Here is a 20323-nt window from a genome sequence, read left to right as displayed (position 1 = left end):
TATTATCTACAAAAATCACTTAATACATACATTCTGAAATAATAATAATAATAATAATAATAATAATAATAATAATAATGTTATTTTCAAATTTTAAATTTACATTTTTGTTCGAAAATATAATGCGACTTGCTATTATAGTGTTGTTCATTTGTTAGTTATAATTGAAAATTACGTGGGGAAGAAGTAAAAACAACGGAAGATCCCTATCTTATGTCAACAAATTCTTGAATTCATACTTATCAATTAATTTTGAAATGGAGTCAAAATTATCTTTAAATGGAGATAAAAATTTTAAATTTTGTTATATTATTCACCATATTCGAGTATAAATGTGTGTATGTCGTGGAATTGTTAGGTGAAAAACAGAGCAGAATCTTTATTTAAGGCCTGAAAAAGGGTGAAGGACAAATTAAAAAGCCAAGTAAAAGCTGCCATTAAAATCACAGGATCAACGACATCAACTGTTGAACCCATGAACAAGGCAACCAAATTCCCTGTCTTCAACCCCTTATGTGGCACGCTATGATAGGATCTTCAACACTCTCTTTTCACTCCGTGTGATTCAACTCCTCTTTACAAAATTATCACTCTTCCCCACACTTTATTTAAAGGTTGAGCTTTTTTTTTTTTTTTTTTATAACACATTTGCAGGCGATGTCTCGGTGTGTTTAATGCAAATCCCTGCACTATAATATTTTTCTTTCATTTCTTTGTAGAGAGATTAGAAAGGTACAACAAATAAAAATCCAAATACAATCTCACTCTTTTAGTAATATAATTATGTTTCTTTTTTTCGGTTCTCTTTTTTACTACTAGGGTGTGTCTGCAATTTTCTTTTTTGTTCATTCATTTTTGGGGGGTTTATGCTTTGCATTGGCTGGACAGATGTGAAACACTTTTTTCTCTGGTGAAGCACGTTTTCTGTATAAATTTCCTATTTTTAGATATCTCTTTGGGAAAGACTTGGTTTTTACCTTTACCCCATATTTGAAAATCCCATGAACTTGTGGTTCTTCTCTCTTCTACCTTTGTTGCCCTCTCCCTCTGAATTACTATCATTAGGTTCCTATCTATATTAATTCAAATCACCTCCTAGTCAAACAAGAAACCTTTTCTTCTTTGTGCTTTCTCATTTCTTATTGCTGCAAAAATTTTGTGTGAACAAGTTACATGCTTTGTTTTCAAGGGTATGCATATTGAAAATGAAATCATTCAACCTTTTTCTTCAATGTCAAGGAAATTGTTGGAATTCATGTTTGTTTGTTTATTTCTCTGTTGCCTTTTTGAATGGGACCATGTAAGTAGGGGTCCATATATCTTGTGAAATATATATAAAGGCAAAGTGACATGTAGGTGGTGGTTGGTATTTAGATCTACATGTTTTTTTTTAACACCTTTCAAGGGTCTTGTCTTAGGGTCAACATTGCTTTCATGGTCTTTTGTGATGTTGCATTGCCTTGTTGATTTTGTATCACTTGTGCTTGAGCATATATGTTGATTGGTGGCATTCCGAATTTTGCAGTAGCTAGATTATTTCTGAAATCATGAAGCAAAAAGATGAAAAGAATCAGTCCCAATCTGATAGAGCTTTGAAGATTATCCCTGTAACGTTACTGGTTTTCGCGTTATGCGGGTTATCGTTCTATCTTGGTGGAATCTTCTGTTCTGAGAAAAGCTTATTGGAAGGGAAGATAGTCCAAGAGCTTTCCAAGGCTGTTTCTTCGCCCGAATATTCTGCAGAAAATGCCCTTCAAATCAAATCTGTTACCTTCTCGGAATGCAGCATCGATTATCAAGACTACACTCCATGCACCGATCCCAGGGTAACGGCACATGATCATTCCTCTAATGGTGTTGCAAGATGCTTAGTTTTGAATGCTATACTGATATGACTTATGTTTGTTGCTACAGAGGTGGAAGAAGTACGGTTACCGTCGGCTTACTTTCTTGGAACGCCACTGTCCTCCGCTGTATGAGAGGAAGGAATGCTTGGTTCCACCCCCTGTAGGATACAAACCACCAATCAGATGGCCAAAGAGTCGGAAAGAATGTTGGTACAGGTATTATTTATTTTTATAGCTATTTTCTGGTTTCGGTGTGATTTATGTTTAGAGGGTCGATTGTGTTGTTACGACACACGTTGATCTGCTCTTTTTAGGAACGTCCCGTACGATTGGATCAACAAGCAGAAGTCTAATCAGAATTGGCTGAAGAAAAAAGGGGAGAAGTTCCTTTTCCCTGGTGGTGGTACTATGTTCCCTAAAGGAGTGGGTGCATATGTTAATTTAATGCAGGATCTGATCCCTGAAATGAGAGATGGCACAGTTCGAACTGCAATCGATACCGGTTGTGGGGTGAGTTGCAATTCTGAAAGCGTGTGGAGTTCCAACTGTTTCTTCTCATTTCCCTCATCCCATTATAGATTTAAAACTCTTTTGATTCCAGGTAGCAAGTTGGGGGGGCGATCTATTAGATCGTGGAATTCTGACGCTTTCTCTTGCTCCGAGAGATAATCATGAAGCTCAGGTCCAGTTCGCGCTAGAACGTGGGATACCAGCAATCCTTGGTGTCATTTCTACACAGCGCCTTCCTTTCCCTTCAAGCTCATTTGATATGGCTCATTGCTCAAGATGCCTTATCCCATGGACTGAATTTGGTAAAATGAGTATTCCTCATTGTTTAAGATGTTCCTTCCTTATCCACCAAGTAACACATTGCTTTGGATATGTTGTTGGTTTTCAGGTGGAATTTATCTCCTTGAAGTTCATCGAATACTCCGCCCAGGTGGTTTCTGGGTCTTGTCTGGCCCTCCTATAAACTACGAACACCGCTATCAAGGATGGAATACAACTATCGAAGAGCAGAGAGCAGCTTTAGAAAAGTTGCAGGACTTATTGACATCAATGTGCTTTACAGTGTATGCTACACAGGGTGATATTGCTGTGTGGCAGAAATCTTCAGATATTGGCTGCTATGAGAAGCTCACCGGTCCAGATGTCTATCCAGCCACGTGTGATGACAGTATCGAACCGGATGCAGCATGGTACACTCCGTTACGCCCATGTGCTATATCTCCAAGACAAAAGCTTAAGAGGTCATCCGTGGGTTCCCTGCCAAAGTGGCCACAGAGGTTAAACATCGCACCTGAGCGCATTTCAGATGTTCCTGGTGGGAGTGGCAATGCTTTAAAGCGCGATGACAGCAAGTGGAAAATGCGAGCCCAGCACTACAAAAAGATCCTCCCAGCTATTGGGACTGATAAGATTAGAAATGTTATGGACATGAATACAGTCTATGGAGGTTTAGCTGCAGCTCTCATTGATAATCCCTTGTGGGTCATGAATGTAGTCTCTTCCTACTCTGCCAACACATTACCAGTTGTCTTTGACCGGGGCCTTGTTGGCACTTATCATGACTGGTAATCTACAAATACATTTATACCAACCATGAATCCGAGACTGCAATACGATTGACATTTTAACTTGTTTTCCGTTCATAGGTGTGAAGCTTTTTCGACATATCCTCGAACATACGATCTCCTTCACCTCGATGGCCTCTTTGCTGCCGAGAGCCACAGGTACATTGTCGGGCTTATAATAGGTTCATTACGTTTTGCCCTTTTACAAGGATTGAAATATCCAACATATAAGCTAACCATTGTCTTGTCAGGTGTCATATGAAGTATGTGCTGTTGGAAATGGACCGAATCCTGCGACCGGAGGGGCACGCATTAATACGGGAATCCAACTACTTCATGGATGCTATCGAGACCATTGCGAAGGGAATGAGGTGGAACTGCCACAAAGAAGATACTGAAAATAGTGGGGAGAAGGAAAAAATACTAGTATGCCAGAAAACTCTGTGGTATGCCTCCTCTACTAACAGTACAAGATGATCCCAAAAGTCTTCTTTGCCTAGTTAAAACCATAATTATTGTTCCAACAGTATGGGAGCTGAATGAAACAAATGAGTATTCCCTGCTTTCGATACACAAAAATGGATAAATTAATAAGATATTCCAAAGAAATCAACAAACTTTTGAATTCATCATGTTCTTCAGCTGAAGAATTAGCCCCCCAATAATATCATTTTGTTACCTTATAGATATAACGTCTTTGTAAGGCATCTTTATAAATATATTTTATATATATATATAAACAGTCCTCATTATTATTATCTTCATTTTTGGGGGGCCTTTATTCTTTGTTGTTAACAAGTCCAAAAATCAAAAACCCCAATGGGTTATTCATGAATAGAACAGATATTTTATCATTCCAGCTGTGATCTAATAAACAGTTCTTTGGTAGTTGAGTTTAGCTTTATCATTGTTTTTAAATTAATTAATTAATCGGAAGATAATTTAAATAAAATGAAATGATGAGATTATTATGTCCACCACACAATCATCAGAAATATTATGAAGATTACAGAGCTGTAGATAATCTATAAATGCCTTAATAATCTGAATGATTGGCGTCAAGTATCATATTCTTCCGCCAAAGATCTCAATTTGGACAACCGGAGGAATGTTCGTGATACGATATGATAGCCTGATATATTCCCCTTTTATTTCTCTTTTACCTCCTAATCCAATCAAGAACAATTCCTTAGTATGAACTTGACATCGTCATCATTTTAGCTTTTAATATTTATTTTTTAATTATTTTTGCCATATATTTTTAATTACTTCCAAACCAACCATTAAAATTTTATTTTTATTACCGTAATTTTAACAGTTCAGTTAATTGTACTGTCTTGAGAAAAGCAATGTAGCTAAACTTTGAAGGTTGGGACCGTAACGAAAAAAAATATTAAAGCGTTACGGACTAAATTTTGTCAATATTGATAGAATGTGTAAGGTTGAGGATAAATTTGTTATTTTTTTAGAACTAGGACTAAATTGATAGAACATTTAGACCTTGGAGGGCCAATAAAAAAGTCATATTAGCATTCCATTAATGATTTAACAGAGAAGTGACTAAAATATCAAAATGTTAGGGACTAAATCAAAAGATTTTGGGGTTAGTTGATCAATATAAAATACACTAATAGTTGAGTGACTACTATTGTATTTTACCATAAAATTTTCAATAAATATGAAAGATAATATATTTTATATATACATTATATTTAATGGGTTAATTGAGTTCAGATTATCCATCAATTAGGTTGCAACTCAATCATAAAGTTACTAAAAATATTTTAATTTTACAAAGAAATAGATATTTTTTTAGACATTTTATCTTTTCATATAAAAATTTTAAAAAACTTTCACAAACTCAAAACATTATAACTTTTAATATCTTTATTATTTTAGCTAAACTCATATTTAATTATTATATAATTTGTTTAAAAAATTATTACATAAATTGTCACCCAAATTTTAAGTGTCATAATCTTAATATTTATAAAAGGATTGGAATTAAATTTTTACTTGAAAATTAATGTTGATAAACATTTATTGGTTTCAGTGATAAGAAGTTTCAACTGTAAGCAAAATTTTAGATATGAGTTTTATAAATAAAAATAGTAATATTAAAAGAACTTTATCTCTGGCTGTACCAATGTATGTCATGTAATCTGAGGTTAATTTTGAAAGGTATTTGAGAGGAGATGAAGAAAATAATACGGTAATTTGTCTGGGGACATGGCACGGATAGAAGTGAGATTAATCTTGTGAAATGGGATGAGGTTTGTAAGCCGATGGAAAATGGGGACTTGGTATAAAATTTACCTAAAAACAAAATGAAGCTTTTCTCATGAAACTAGGATTTCGGTTAGTAGTTCATGGGGATAAATTATGGGTCCGGATTTTACGTTACAAGTATAGATGGAATGAAAAGTGTCCTTTTTCCATCAAGAGGAATAATTACTAGAATTTGTGGAAAGACATTTGTCAAGTTGGGGATATGGTTCGGCAAGGAGTGGTGTGGAACACTAGGAATGGTGAGAGTGTAGAATACTAGAGTGTAGAATTTGTGGAAAGACATCTTTCAAGTTTGGGATTATGTTAAGTGTCTTGCCGACGTTAGTGGCTTCAATGGTTGCTCCGAATGGAGGGCGGGATTGGAGATTCTTGGAAAACGTTCTATCGCATAATATCCTGCTTAAATTGGAAGCAACATTTCCACCTAATCATGAGGAAATTGCTGATTCGATTGGTTGGAAACGGGATGTTAAGCGAAATTTCTCAATTAGATCCGCTTACTTAGTGGCTTCGAACAATGTGGCTGGTGATGGTCAGAAGTGGTGGCAATCAATTTGGAAGTTTAGAGGACCACATCGTGTTCGAGTGTTTTTATGGTTACTTTGTTTGGGTAAGCATTTGACAAATCATGAGAGAAAACGAATACACATGACTATGGATGATATGTGCAGCTTATGTGGGAGAGCAATGGAGCACACAGATCATGTGCTGCGTGGCTGCTTTTTAGCACCCGTAATATAGAAATAGTTGGTTCGTGAAGAGAAATTTTTTGAGTTCATGAATATGCAACTCCCTGACTGGGTTCTTCATAATATATATAACCCCTGTTATTTTGCTCATGAAAATGCTGATTGGGATGTTCTACTCAGGCTCCGTTTGTTTCATTGAAAATAACTTTTGGAAAATAATTTCTGGAATATGATTTATTTTTCTGGAAAAATTAATATTTTCTAGTGTTTGGATGAATTTGTATAAAATATTTTCTGCTGTTTGGTAGATTTCTTAAAAATATTTCATAAAAGTTATTTTCAATTAAACGAACATTCATTTGAAATTTTCTTATTTTTCATTGTTTAATTGAATTCATTTTTATCTATAATTTTATATTTTACATTGTTTTTGCATATATTAAAAATATTATGTTAAAATTTAGATTCATTATAATATCATTTTTAATTACATAACTACTAAGTGAGTATTTTTATTTAAAAAGTGACATCAACAAAATTGACAAAAAAAGTAATAATGTCAACAATTGGACTTGATTTTCAAATTTAAAAAGTAAAGGGACTAAATTCTTGAAAATAAAAGTATGAAGACTAAATTACAAAGTGTGAAGTCTACATAGACTTATAACATATTTTAACCTTTATACTACAAAAATTTATTATTAATATATTTATAATTGTAATAAATATTTATTATTAAAATATTAATATTGAATATTTTTAATAATATGTGAATAATATTATTTAAAATTATTATTTTTAAAATTTATTATTAAAATAAAATTGAAATATTAAATAATTCATTAAAATAATAAATTATATTTATTATATTAATAATTTATTATATGACTAAATATAAATAATTGAATATGTATGTTTAATAATATTGAAAAATATAATACTTTAAATATTTTTAAAATAAAATAAAATTTATTATCAATATAATAATATTAAGCTTGATTTAAGTTAATTTTATATAAAAATAAAATTATCCATAGATGAGCCCTTCTCCAAAAATGACTTATGCTTTTAAAAAGGTAAGTCATTTTACAAGAAAAATGGTTTATTTTACTTTGACCTGTAACTCATTTTCCGTTGACCAAATTATTTTTTGTGAAATAGATACAGGAAAATGCAGAAAACATTTTTTATAAAACATTTTACTTGTAAACAAATAAACCCTCAGTTTGTTGTGCTGGAATCTTTGGAGGCGTCGAAACAAGCTAATTTTTTACGAAGACTTTGTGGAAGTTGAATCTATTTTGAAGGCTGGTTTAAAATTGCAACAAATATGTGTCTGCTATAGATGTCCCAAGCAATAGTATTAGAAGTGAAAATTTAAGAAGAATGCACTTGATAAAGTGGGAGAATCTATCTATTGGAGGGTACAAATTAAATGTTGATGGTGCGCGCAAAGCAAATGGATAAGGCCGCTTGTGCGGGGAGTTATACGAGATTGGAATGGAGAATGGATTATTGGATTTTCTAAATTGATTGGTTCTTGTTCGGCATTGGAAGCAGAACTTTAGAGTGTTGTTGAAGGACTTCAAATTGCCTGGAGGAATGGACATAGAAGAATCATTCTGGAAATAGATAGTATGGAGGTTGCTAATATGCTACCAGTAGTGCTAAGTTTGGCGAACACCGGTTGTGTAGAGAGGCTCGAAAATACATGAATAAGGAATGAGAAATGATTATTCAACATACCTATAGAAAAGATAATAAGCTCGCTGATGGCCTAACTTCAATGGCTTGGGATCAACCGTTACAATGTTTTGTCTTTTACTCTCTATTGGATGCAATTCGTAACTTGCTGAATATAGATGCAAATGGAGTTGTGACACTAAGATTAGTGGTTGGTTAGTTACAGTTTTATGTTTTCTCTTCTTAAAAAAGAAAACTTTACCTCTATGTAAGTGTCTAATTCAACTTTATTCCAAATCATATATATTATTTAAAAAGATACGTTGACACAAAAAAGGGAACAAATCATAAGTTGATTACTACCGTATAAGTATTAAATATCAAATAAACACTATTTATAATGGTCCTGTTTGGCAATTGGTTGATAATTGATTGTAGTGGTTGGTTTAATCGACTGAATCTATTAACAATTTATTTATAAGTGTTTAGTAAAACTTAGGTGATAGGTGATATGTGTAAAATGACAAATAAGAGCATGACACATTTTATTATTAAGTATTTATTTATGTATAATATTTTAGTCTTTATTGGGAAATTATTGAAATAAAACATTATTATCAAGGAATTAAAACACCCATTATGAAAATTAATTAGTGAATATTTTTAAAATTTTAAATAAACAAAATTCTTTAGTTCCTTATTTACAACTATTAATCTTGTGAAAATTGATAAATATTAATAGTGTATCAATATAATTGTAAATTATATTCTCATGATAATTATGTCATGTTCTTAGTATGTAAATTAGTGATATTTATGTCACACTCTGAATAAATATGTTAAATAGCATATTTCAATTAATATAAAATTGCATAAGAAATCATTTTACACAAGTAAATTGAAAATAAATTAAGAGTATATAAATATTCAAGAAATGGATACGTGTGATAAATGGAGTAATTTTTGAACAAATATGATCAGATATGTCATTCCACATATCTTATTCCCGATTAGTTGTGGAAAAAATTGCTCATCCTAACATTTTTTATTTTGGAGGTTCTAGTTTAACAAGCTCTTGAAACCTCACCAAACATTACAATTAAGTGATTTGACTACCCAATCTTTTATTTGTACCCAAATAAGCTAAAAGAACCCAAAACTATTTATGAGTTGAAGATTAGAAGCTATGGATAGTTTTATACATTATGTAATAAAAAAATAGATATGATCGAAGTTATAATAAAATTATTAATAAAAAATATTTTTTCCGAAGAAATATACAACAAACATTTCAAATTAAACATTAATTTTAAAATGCAAGTATGTTTTAATATTATATTACTAGAAATACTATGAAACGCTACGAAACACCTTCAAGCAATTATTTTTTGTTGAAAATGCGAAAACATTGGACTTAATTTATACCTATTTGGTTATTCACCAACTCAATTATGCTTGGCATTTTACAGGTGTTATATATTATTTGTTAATATATTTTACAAATTTAATTGTGAAAATTATAAATTTAAAATATAAATATGTATTAAAAATGACATATAATAAATAATAAAACATATGATTTGAAATTAATTAATTATAATAATAAATAAAATTTATACGATATTAAAATAAAAATAAATAAATTAAATTATGAGTAAAATAAAATTTAAAAACATAAATATATTAAATAAATAATACTAAATTGTTACAATTATTTAATGGTTTTGTCACCAAATTAGAGGTGGCTCAAGGCTCGCCCGAAAAATGGGAGGTTTGAGTAAAATATAGGCCCTAAAATGAGCTTGGACAAAAACGAGGCCCGTTTAGAAAGCGGGCGGGCCCCTGATAAGATTTTTTGGCCCGGTCTGCCCGTCCGATTTTAATATTAAATTATTTTTATTTTTAATTTTAAGTAACTTTAGTACTTTGACTTTACTCTTTTGTTGTTTTTAATGTTATTTTGATATTGTAAAACTTTTGTTATTAATATAATTTGGTTCTTAATTTAGTTTTAATTTGTTTCAATTTTTCAATTTTAATATAATTACTTTTTATTATATTTTTAATTTATGTATTATTTTAAGAATTATTTTTGTCTCATTTTTATTTGTTTTTGTTTTAATATTTGTTTTATGTTTTTAAATGTATTTGATTTATTATATTTTAAATTTTTTATTTAATAAAAAAGCAAAAAAAATTAATATGGTCGGGCTAGGCGGCCAAAGCTCGGCCTACTATTTTTTCCTGAGCCAGACTTGGACAAATTTTTAGGCCCATATTTCAGGCAGGGCCGGGCCTAAAACGGGTAAAAATTTTTATGGGCCCGGCCCGCCCGCCCATGCACACCTCTACACCAAATGTAAGTTAGTGTTAAATTAACTTGTGACTCAATTAACAACATTATTAATATATACAATTGATGGAGATAATAAATTGTGCATATTAAAATAAAAATATATAAAATACATTAAAATAAAACTTTATTTAAGTAGTAAATTTAAAATTTTACTAATCCAATTGGTATGGATTTAAATCTCATAATAAGTATATTTTATTGGTTTTGTTAAAATAAAAAACTAAAAAACCGTTTAATAATATAATTTTTTAATTACATAAAGGCATTTTCAGAGTTTCTTAATCAAGTCGGTGCTCAATTGACACGTGATACAAATTCAGTTAAAGGCTTTATTAATAGTATAGGTACTATATATGCGTCAAAAACATATATTATTATTTATTAATATTAAACTAATAAAATATTTCATTTTTTTAATATTTTAAAGTAAATTTTAACTTAAACTCAAGTGGGCCGATTTTAGATTACAATCATATATATTATTTAAAGTAAAAGTTTCATGTATTTTAGAAAAAAATTTAACTAGTGAAAAATTCTTTTTGTGACAAGTGGTATTATTATTTGTGCAATAAATTAACATTTTATTTGTTGTTATGAAGTACACCTTTTCGTATTATTTCGAAGTTAAAATATGATCGTGTAAAATATGCAATAATTATTAATTACTGTATATTTGATTATAAAATATGGTAAGAAATAAATAAAATAAAAATTTCTATTATATTTAGATTCTAAATATAATTACCAACTAACGAATTTATATAATATATTTTTATAAAATTTAGATATTTTATATATACATTTAAAAATATTAATTTCAATTTAATTTATTTATCACCTATTTTGATAGCATTTAACGCTAATTTCAATTAATTAGATTAAAAGGTTAGGCTATTAATGTTTTCTTTTAAAGTACATAAGTTATTTTAAACTTTTTCTGTTAAAAAAGTAAACATAGATTACAGAGACACTCAAACTAATGGTTGTTATACCATAGATTATAACATATTTTAATTATTATACGCTATCAATTCTTATATAGATTTTAAAATTTAAATCTAACGAATTGAGTATTAATTGATTGACATTGATATATTGTTAGTGTAGGAAGACATAAGTTTGAGTACATTAAAATATATTATCTTCTTATTTAAAAATTAAAAATATTATAAATAATTCTAGATATTATATTAAAATGAATAGATATAATAACAACCATATATATTACCTACTACAAGTTTTACTTTTCTTTTTCCCTTTTTAAACGTCAAATTTTGAATTTTCTTTGTATTTATAATTATAGAGTATTGGTTTTCATTTGAAATTTCCAAATGACAATTAGATGATTAGTTTTGTGATTAACAGTGAAAAGTTAATAGAAGTAAAAAAAGACGGAAATAAATTGATTAATATTATGGAAAGAAGAAAAGGAATAGGCGTAGGAGTCGTGGACGTTGGTTGTCCCAAATCCCAATCAAGAAGAGATTAGAAAATGATGACGGCATCATACGGCACCCACCGTAACATAATAATAGAATAAAGCTTGAAAGTGATCGACCGACCGGGCTAATCGGGTCACTATAAATAGATGGAAATAATAACACCCGAGTATCCAGCATGGGCATTGATTAAAAATAACCCCTAAAATAAAGCGGTTTCTTGGTTCACACGAGAGGGACTCCCCCGATTCTCAAGTCTCTCCCCCCCAAACATATCACAATAAATTAGGTATTCCACCTTTTATTTTTTCCCCCAAACACGCATGCAAATCGTTTTTCTTTTTCTAATTCTTTTCTGACACACACACAAATTTCGAAGCTCTGGATTCCACCTCTTCCCGTCCTCGCCGACGGTGCTTATGCCGGTTGGTTTCCAGGTATCTAATTCCGTTTGTTTTCACATGGATCTGATCTCATCCGGTTTAATTTCTTCTTTTCTCTTCTCTGTGTTTTTTTTTTGGTTAGGATTAGATTAGGAGTTTTTTTTTTCAATTCAAATGGATCTATTGTCTTTTATTTTTGTTTTGCGTTTTTAGTAATTTAATCTATTATGTTTTGCACTTTTTATTTTGTCACGAAATTTCTTTAGTATTTATTTATTTTTTTTCGTGAAATGTTCTGTTGCTGTTTCTATTTGGCGTGTTTGTCTCATATCCTATTTGTTTGGTTTATATACAGGGAATATATATACAGGGAATAGGAATTGTTTTTATTTATAATCAGGCATTGAAATTTTTTTAATGATATGATTGCTCGCTGCTAGTTATGCATTCTTGCTTGAATATTGCTTGAATTTGATATAGCCTCTACTCCTTTATGGGGTTTCGCTTTCTAAGATGTATATACTACTCCACTTTTTGGACATTCTTTGATGCCGTATGCTTAAATTAGGATCTGTGTTGACTCAAGTTTCCATTGATGTTATTTTAATGTTAGATTGCACCGGACTTGGATTTAAAGGGATTTAGCTTTCCTTTCAAGACATGGAGAAAGCCTGCTTCTGGTCAAATTGCAACCTTTTCCGGGTTTTTTTATTCCAAGAAGCACTTGATTGGCGGTTTATTGTCCATGGAGATTCTCTTTTGGTTTCTTTTGTCAATTGCACTTAGTGCCCAGCCTCCTCTTAATACTCAACACGGAGCCGCAATGCATTTTTTTTTCTAAGATAGGTGCTAGATCTTTAGCACACTTGTGTAAGTAAGCGTTTTTTATTCTCTTTTTGACCAAAGAATATGATAGGTAGGTTCTGAATGTTTTAATTGGCAGTGCATTGTTGATACAACATGCAGTCATCAGAAAACACCTTCCAGGTACACTATATATTCTCATATTTATCTTTTCTCAATCCATCAACGATCTATTCCTTTCCTAACCTTTATCATATTTTGTTTTTTTCTCTTCTATTATCACAGGGCTTGTAGTAATTGAGTGAAAGTTGCTTACTAAGCATTAGCATTAGTAGTTCTTAGTTAATGTTTTGCTGTTTGTCCTGATGGATACTGATTAATGAGGGTATGTTGGTTTGCTGAGCATTCTGCAACTGCTTCTATTTAGTATAGATGAGTTAACTGCAATTAAGCTCTTGAACTGAGTGAGTGTATCTTGAGCTTGGAATCCTTCCTTTTGGCTGGAGCAATCATTCTGATCGTATCAGTATGTTTTGTGGAGCTCATCCATTCCTTTCGTTGATGCCTTTTTTTGGTCTTGAAGCTGCGGGTTTGATACCAAATAAGGCTTTGAAGCCCATCCACCATAAAAACACTGGCTTAATGTTATTGCACGTTTCCAGCCGAAATTAATGGTGGATTTAGCTGATCGCCAAAGCAGTTTGTTTATGTTTTATAGTTTTAAGTACAAGCCATCTTTTACCGAAGATAATTGTCACATGTCTATCCTTGGTTCTTATAAATCTCCTGAATAAAGAAAGGGCTAATTTTTGTTCCGCAAGAAAATGGACAGGTAAGTTGTTTAGTTTGGGATGTGCTATACAGTATTGATTTTCTGCATGGTAATTTATGCTTATCATTGTTTGGCATGATATTAGGTACAAGTTAATTAAGGAAGTTGGAGATGGAACATTTGGGAGGGTGTGGCGAGCTATTCATAAGCAGTCTGGGGAAATTGTGAGTATGCTTGGAATGTTATTTACTTAAAAAATTTTAATAGCATTTTTTGTTGATTAAGTTGATATTGGAATATCCTTTTCAAATGAATACTATCTGTTTTGAAGGTTGCGATTAAGAAAATGAAGAAGAAATATTACTCGTGGGAAGAGTGTGTGAATCTGAGAGAAGTTAAGGTAGTACTAGTTGCTTTATTCTTGTTTTTCTTGTATTCATTATATTTCTTATACATGATAGTCTGTTTCTTTTGACAGTCACTGCAGAGAATGAATCATCCAAATATCGTGAAGCTTAAGGAAGTCATCAGGGAACATGACATTTTATACTTTGTTTTTGAATACATGGTAAGTGATCAGCATCTATTTGTGTTCTTTAATCATTGGGGTTTTACTGAAACATGAAATTCTTCCAGGAATGCAACCTTTACCAACTTATGAAAGACAGGGAAAAACTTTTTTCTGAAGTTGAAATCAGAAATTGGTGTTTCCAAGTCTTCCAAGGTCTTGCATACATGCACCAGCGTGGATATTTTCATCGCGACCTAAAGCCTGGTATTCTGTTTAACTTTTTCCTACAAAATTCATGTTTATATCTGTTTCGTCTACTCTAAGAAATATCCTGCAACTAACTGCCCTTCTCTTCTAGAGAATTTGTTGGTTACTAAAGATATAATCAAAATTGCTGATTTTGGTCTTGCACGTGAAATAAATTCAAGTCCACCATACACTGAGTATGTCTCAACACGCTGGTAGGTTTGGTACTTTAGAATTTAGTGTTTGGGTTTCTTTTTCTTTTTAATTTTATATATTCATTGCAACTTATCTGTGTCTTGTATTCCTTGCATTTTAGGTATCGTGCCCCTGAAGTACTCCTTCAATCATACCTGTATACTTCAATAGTTGGCAAGTTTTCACTGCATTTGATAGTCATTTACTTGAGGATAGAAGTAGTGACAGCCTTTTATAACTATGCTTTTTCTACTTATTGCAGATATGTGGGCGATGGGTGCAATCATGGCTGAGTTATTCACCTTACGTCCTCTTTTTCCTGGAACAAGGTATGTTCTTATGATGTTATCTAACTATCTTTTCTAATTTGTTTGGCATGGCTGGTTATTCATTGAAACTTCATCATTGGTGCAGTGAAGCAGATGAGATCTACAAAATTTGTAGTGTAATAGGTACTCCAACTAAGGATTCATGGCCTGATGGGCTTAATCTTGCAAGGGCTATAAACTACCAATTCCCACAGGTCGTCTTCTTGATGTTCTTTTACACAGATTGTACCATTGTAGCATGATTTCCAAGTTAATTTTAGCAGGTGGGGCTGCTATTGATTATCTTTTGAGTGCATGAAATCTTATATTTTTTTCAATCTCTTTTATTCAACATTGCAGTTTGCTGGTGTGCATCTGTCTGCATTGATACCATCAGCAAGCGACGATGCAATCAGCCTTATTACAGTTAAGTGCATTTCTGCTGACTTTGTTAGTTATTATTCTTTCACACCCTACATTTGAAATGGATTTCTGTTTTTGTGATTCGGACCATTATTATTTTTATTTGGATGCTTGAAGAAAAATTGACATTTGCTTTGTTGCTTGTTTTAGTCTCTCTGTTCGTGGGATCCTTGCAAAAGGCCAACTGCTGCCGAGGCCCTTCAACATCCATTCTTTCAGGTGGTATCCTTTATAAGTAGATTATGGTATCTAATTATGATATTTAAGATGCATTTATGTTATAGCTAGTGCTCCGCTGAAGGAATTTCTTATGATGTGCAGGGTTGTTTTTATGTTCCTCCATCTCTTCGTCCCAGAATAGCTGTTTCTAGAACTCCTCCATCTGGTTTGTTCTAAAACATTAACATTTTTCTATTATGTTTGGAGGAGGTATATTATTTGGTTTCACTTGTTGCTAATTTCTAATTCGCATGCTTGTAGCTGGGGTTAGAGGAACATTGGAACAGCAATCTGTTAGGAGGTATTCTGGGGCTCAGCCCAATGGGAAATTCACTGGCAGTTTTTCTTCTCTGAAAACAAATGCTTCCTTCAGCACAGGTGCTGATTGTATGTGTTTTAATACAGACTTAATTTACTATTGATATTGGATGTTGAATGCATGAACTAGTATCTTTAAAGGGCATTGATATGATAAAAGGTGTTGTAGCTATGTTTATGATCAAACTAAGCAAGACATACAACTCGTTTTTGTTAAGCTTGAGTGCTCGCTGAAGGAAATCGCAATTAAATTGTCAGCAATACATTTTTTTATGGAGTTGCATTTAGTTGTGATTTGTTGTGGATTCTTGCAGGTGCGCAACGCAAGCCTGAGTTGCTTAATCAGGTAATCCATGTTTAAATGTTATTGCTTATGTAATGATATTTTTCCTTGGGTTGCTCCTAAATATGATCTTTTGTCTTTGCCCTTCTCTGAAGGATCTGAGAAAGAATGATAAACCCTTGAAGAACTATAGCAAACAAACAAGGTATTGGCCACCTGGAAGAAGGACAACAAGTAAGTGTTGGTTTTTTGTTGTAGCAAATTCAATTATATCTTACTAGTATTATCAGCTAAAGAATGAGTTGAAAAAAAATGGTGTGGGTCCAGCAATATCAATGAACAAGGATAGAAATGGACGTGGAGCTGGGGCTTCAGAGGTGGTGGAGAAGTTGGGAAATGTGACAATTGGAAGTCGGAGGCAGTATGGTGGACAAATAGGGGCACCACCTATGAAGGCTGGGGTGCAGTGGACTGCGGAATCTAATGACATGTTTCTGAGGCCAACCCAACAGATACCGTCTGGCAGAACTTTTACCAGAAAAGTAGCGGGATGAGATAGCTCCGCGTCATGCCTTTATATGCTTCATACTGATACTGCTAATAATAAATAACAATTCTACTACTACTACTAATAATAATGCATGTCATTCAATACATGGATACAAAGAATGAGTGCTTTGGTTTGTTTTCTTTTGTTCTGTTGGAGTGGTTGTGCGTAGCAATAACCCATACAATAAAACATGGTTTCTGTTACAACCAAGTGATTGGATTTGCTTCTTCCTATTGACGTTGCTTGATAATGAAATGTGAGCTGTTTGTGTTTTTCTTCATATGTTTCGACTTTGGACTTAGTGTGCATTTTCCATTCTCTTAATTTAATTTATAACTAGTATCTTATTATATATACTTGTATACATATACTGGTAATATTAAGTTCTTTCGTCTACACAATCAGTTTCTCGAAATTTAATATTTCGTTTGCTGTTGGCATATTTCTGTATTCTAGTATCTATAATTTAGCTTATACAATGTTCAGGAAATAAAGGGTTTATAATAATCAGTGTTTGATTATAGAGGAAAAGGAAATGGAAGGATTTTTAAAATAACTTTTTATAAAATATTTTATATAAAAAATGATGCAAAAGGAAAAGGTAAGTTATTTTATAATAGAAATGAGTTTATTACAAGTTTATGTATTTATGTTCCTTAAAGTTATATTTTGATCACAAAACTTTAAATAATATTATTGCCATTTAATGTAATTATTTCAAATGAAAATTTAAATTAAAGTTTGTAATTAATCTTTATAAATTTTCTATTTAGCAAATTTAATATTTTCCTTTTGTTTTCTTTTAATGTTTATTTATTCTTTTCTTCTCTTCTTCTCCTTTCTTTTTCACTCTCATTTTCAAATTGGGGTAGATTTTGGATTTCGTGGGACAAGAAGAAAATTTCTTATTACCAGCTCCAAAATTGAAGAAAAACGAACTTTACTCAAATATATAGCCATAGAGACCGTCTAAATGCAAAAATTAAAAATTAACCAAATAATGAAATACTACATTGAAGCATTTGTCCAAATGAGAAAAAAGAAAAAACCCTTCAAAAACCCAGCTCCAAACGAAAAAGAGATACAAAGTTGCCCTTTTTTTTTTATGTCAACGATAAATCATAAAAGTAATTAACTAAAAATATATCAAACAATAAAAAATGGTATTTGTTTCTTGAAAAACAGAACCAATTAGCGATATCTAAAGAAAGAAAGGTTTTCTTTTTAGTTCTAAGAGAAAACAATGAATATTATTGGATTAATAACCAAATAAAAGAAAAGTTTTCAAAATTTCCCTGGCTTTTCCTATTCCTTTCCCTCCTTGGTTTTATTGGTGATTAAGCGAAGAATGCTGGGGATATAGAGTGAGCAAAGCACTGCAGCTTAATGCTATCTCTTCTCTTGACGGCCAAGCCGGCCTAGCCTCAATCAAATCTCTTTAGCATTAATGGATTGAGTGAAATGAATTTATAAACCATAAAGCATTTGAATTTAGAGCAAAGCATAACTTAAATAATATAGCATAATATGAATTAGTTGTAAACTCGAGACAAAAATACCAGTACGTAACCATGTATGTAATGTCCCTTTTACTTTTTACGTGATCCACCCCCCCAAATGGATTGCCAAAAAACAGGCCAGTTCTTCTGAGCCTCATTCCATCCCAAGACTGACCCTTCTCTCAATGGATCCCAACTAGATGACACAATCCCATAACTCACCCCTAACAGTGCTGTCCCGAAGAAGATGAAGGACACAATAAACGGCACCCACGTTGGTACATCGATTTTCAATCCAACCTTGAGATAATAAAAGAATGGGAAAAACAACAGCCCTACCAACAATGGAATCCCAACTGTGAATCCCATTCTGCTTATCATCCTGTTTGTTACCACTTCAGGTATCACCCCTGCCTCTGCTTCATTCTCCTCCTCTTCTTCTTCTTCTTCATTGTCATCACCACCACTCTTTGATTTCTTTGTCTTTTTGTTATTCTTGGGTGGGGATCCAAAGCCTTTTGGGCTATTCAAGGTGGCATGTAGGGGTAGTAAGTACAATGGTCGGATTTGGTTTTGGGGGTTAACTGGGAATGGGGAAGATGATTTTGTGGGTTGGGCTGATGTCAATGAAGAGGGTTCCATGGTCAACTGCCTGCAAAGCTTACATACAAAACTCGATTTTTCATTCTGCAAATTCTATATAGATGAATCATATTAATTTCTATCTTAAGGAATATAATAAAGGAAACATGCATACCTTGAAACGGCAGTAGGATAAAGACGACAGTGCCAGAGCTGCCATTCACTTGAGCTACTTCAATTTTTTCTTTTCTTGGAGTGCTTATTAAGTTGGTCCAGATATTGGAAGAAACACCCACAGATGAGAACACAAAAGCTTACCTTTTTAAGTTAAAATTGTTGCAGAATTCAGAAACTCAAGTATGATTGCCCTCACTGAAACCCCATTCGGATTCAGAAACCTTCTTACCACCAATTTACCAGACCGAAAGGAGAAGCGATAAGGTTATGATTCAAAGATGATCCGAAAGATCTCTAATAAGGGCTGGGCCGACTCGGGTAGTCCAACAATTTTATTTTCTTTATCTAAATTCATTTTCGGTCCAAGTCGTCGATTTTAATATTAAAATTGATGTGATTAGTTAATTAAATCCAGTTCAATTAAAAATAACAAAACAAAAGAGAAATTTACAAAAAAGAAAAAAAAACATAATTATGTGGATATTTTAATATAAAAAAACCACGTTCATCTTTTTCACATTTTATTTTTTATAAAAAATTCACTCACAAAATCAATATATTTGTATAAAAGAGATCCATTTACTTTAATATAAAACTATAGTAGTTTTACATATTTTCATAATTTAAATGGTTAAATTTATCAATATAATCATAATTATAATACATGTAAAATTTTAAATCAATTCCATATTACATCAATCTAATAATATTATATTTTTAATATATTTAACAACTAAAATTCTTACATTTAAGACAAATAATTAGATAATCTTTTATTTATTTCACATGCATCATTAGAATCAATAAAAGGAGTAAAAATATCATGAGAGTTCTTGTGCTAAAAATCAAAATGTATTTTGCCTATTGCCTCTTAAAAATATATGTTAAATCAATGAGCAAATTGATATTTTCTATAAAAAATTATATCTATTTGTACTATTAAAAACTGACATAATTGATAGAACAACCAAATATACCTCATGTTGAGGTACAATGACCAAATTTTAATAATGGGAGTAAATACAATTACCTATACATGGCCTCAAAATACCAAAATAAAATATAGCCCATAAATTAAATGAGATTCATTCGTCAATAAATAATCTTTAAAAAGTTTATACAGAAAATTAGATTAAAAATGATTAAAAGAGATTATACTAAATTAATTATATTGGG

At 31.6% G+C, this 20323-nt stretch overlaps 3 protein-coding genes across 13 annotated transcripts; 2 read left to right on the top strand and 1 right to left on the bottom strand.

Moving 5' to 3' along the window:
• The first annotated feature begins 362 nt into the window (after positions 1–362).
• On the top strand, positions 363–4319 carry LOC108481930 (probable methyltransferase PMT21). 4 transcript variants are annotated; one of them, XM_017785020.2, is made up of 8 exons: positions 363–614; positions 1526–1826; positions 1915–2063; positions 2162–2357; positions 2449–2659; positions 2746–3421; positions 3503–3580; positions 3673–4319. In XM_017785020.2, the coding sequence occupies exons 2-8, from the start codon at positions 1548–1550 to the stop codon at positions 3896–3898; spliced, it is 1815 nt and encodes a 604-aa protein (XP_017640509.1). In that variant the 5' UTR covers positions 363–614; positions 1526–1547; the 3' UTR covers positions 3899–4319. The 4 variants fall into 4 exon arrangements, with proteins under 4 accessions (XP_017640509.1, XP_017640510.1, XP_017640511.1 ...); XM_017785021.2 differs by lacking the exon at positions 363–614 and adding an exon at positions 642–732; XM_017785022.2 differs by lacking the exon at positions 363–614 and adding an exon at positions 758–910.
• A 7699-nt stretch (positions 4320–12018) lies between these two features.
• LOC108483111 (cyclin-dependent kinase F-4) lies at positions 12019–17169 on the top strand. 7 transcript variants are annotated; one of them, XM_053031455.1, is made up of 20 exons: positions 12019–12166; positions 12257–12314; positions 12874–13130; positions 13204–13247; positions 13350–13896; positions 13982–14060; positions 14168–14236; positions 14315–14404; positions 14473–14611; positions 14706–14808; positions 14910–14962; positions 15051–15117; positions 15203–15311; positions 15457–15522; positions 15670–15738; positions 15841–15904; positions 16000–16116; positions 16371–16402; positions 16495–16573; positions 16667–17169. In XM_053031455.1, the coding sequence occupies exons 5-20, from the start codon at positions 13889–13891 to the stop codon at positions 16891–16893; spliced, it is 1371 nt and encodes a 456-aa protein (XP_052887415.1). In that variant the 5' UTR covers positions 12019–12166; positions 12257–12314; positions 12874–13130; positions 13204–13247; positions 13350–13888; the 3' UTR covers positions 16894–17169. The 7 variants fall into 7 exon arrangements, with proteins under 7 accessions (XP_052887415.1, XP_017641819.1, XP_052887414.1 ...); XM_017786330.2 differs by having other exon boundaries at positions 12019–12314; positions 13350–13449; positions 13648–13896; XM_053031454.1 differs by having other exon boundaries at positions 12019–12314; positions 13350–13449; positions 13648–13896; positions 16000–16125.
• Positions 17170–18379: 1210 nt separating this feature from the next.
• Positions 18380–19457, bottom strand: LOC108481983 (protein PAM68, chloroplastic). 2 transcript variants are annotated; one of them, XM_017785087.2, is made up of 2 exons: positions 19146–19457; positions 18380–19048 (listed from the first exon to the last, which is right to left on the bottom strand). In XM_017785087.2, the coding sequence occupies exons 1-2, from the start codon at positions 19188–19190 to the stop codon at positions 18479–18481; spliced, it is 615 nt and encodes a 204-aa protein (XP_017640576.1). In that variant the 5' UTR covers positions 19191–19457; the 3' UTR covers positions 18380–18478. The 2 variants fall into 2 exon arrangements, with proteins under 2 accessions (XP_017640576.1, XP_017640577.1); XM_017785088.2 differs by having other exon boundaries at positions 18380–19040; positions 19146–19456.
• Between the last annotated feature and the right edge of the window lie 866 nt (positions 19458–20323).

This window comes from Gossypium arboreum, chromosome 8 (genome assembly GCF_025698485.1).
Source record: "Gossypium arboreum isolate Shixiya-1 chromosome 8, ASM2569848v2, whole genome shotgun sequence".
Taxonomy (NCBI): Eukaryota; Viridiplantae; Streptophyta; class Magnoliopsida; order Malvales; family Malvaceae; genus Gossypium; species Gossypium arboreum.
This window is presented reverse-complemented; position numbering and strand designations above follow the sequence as displayed.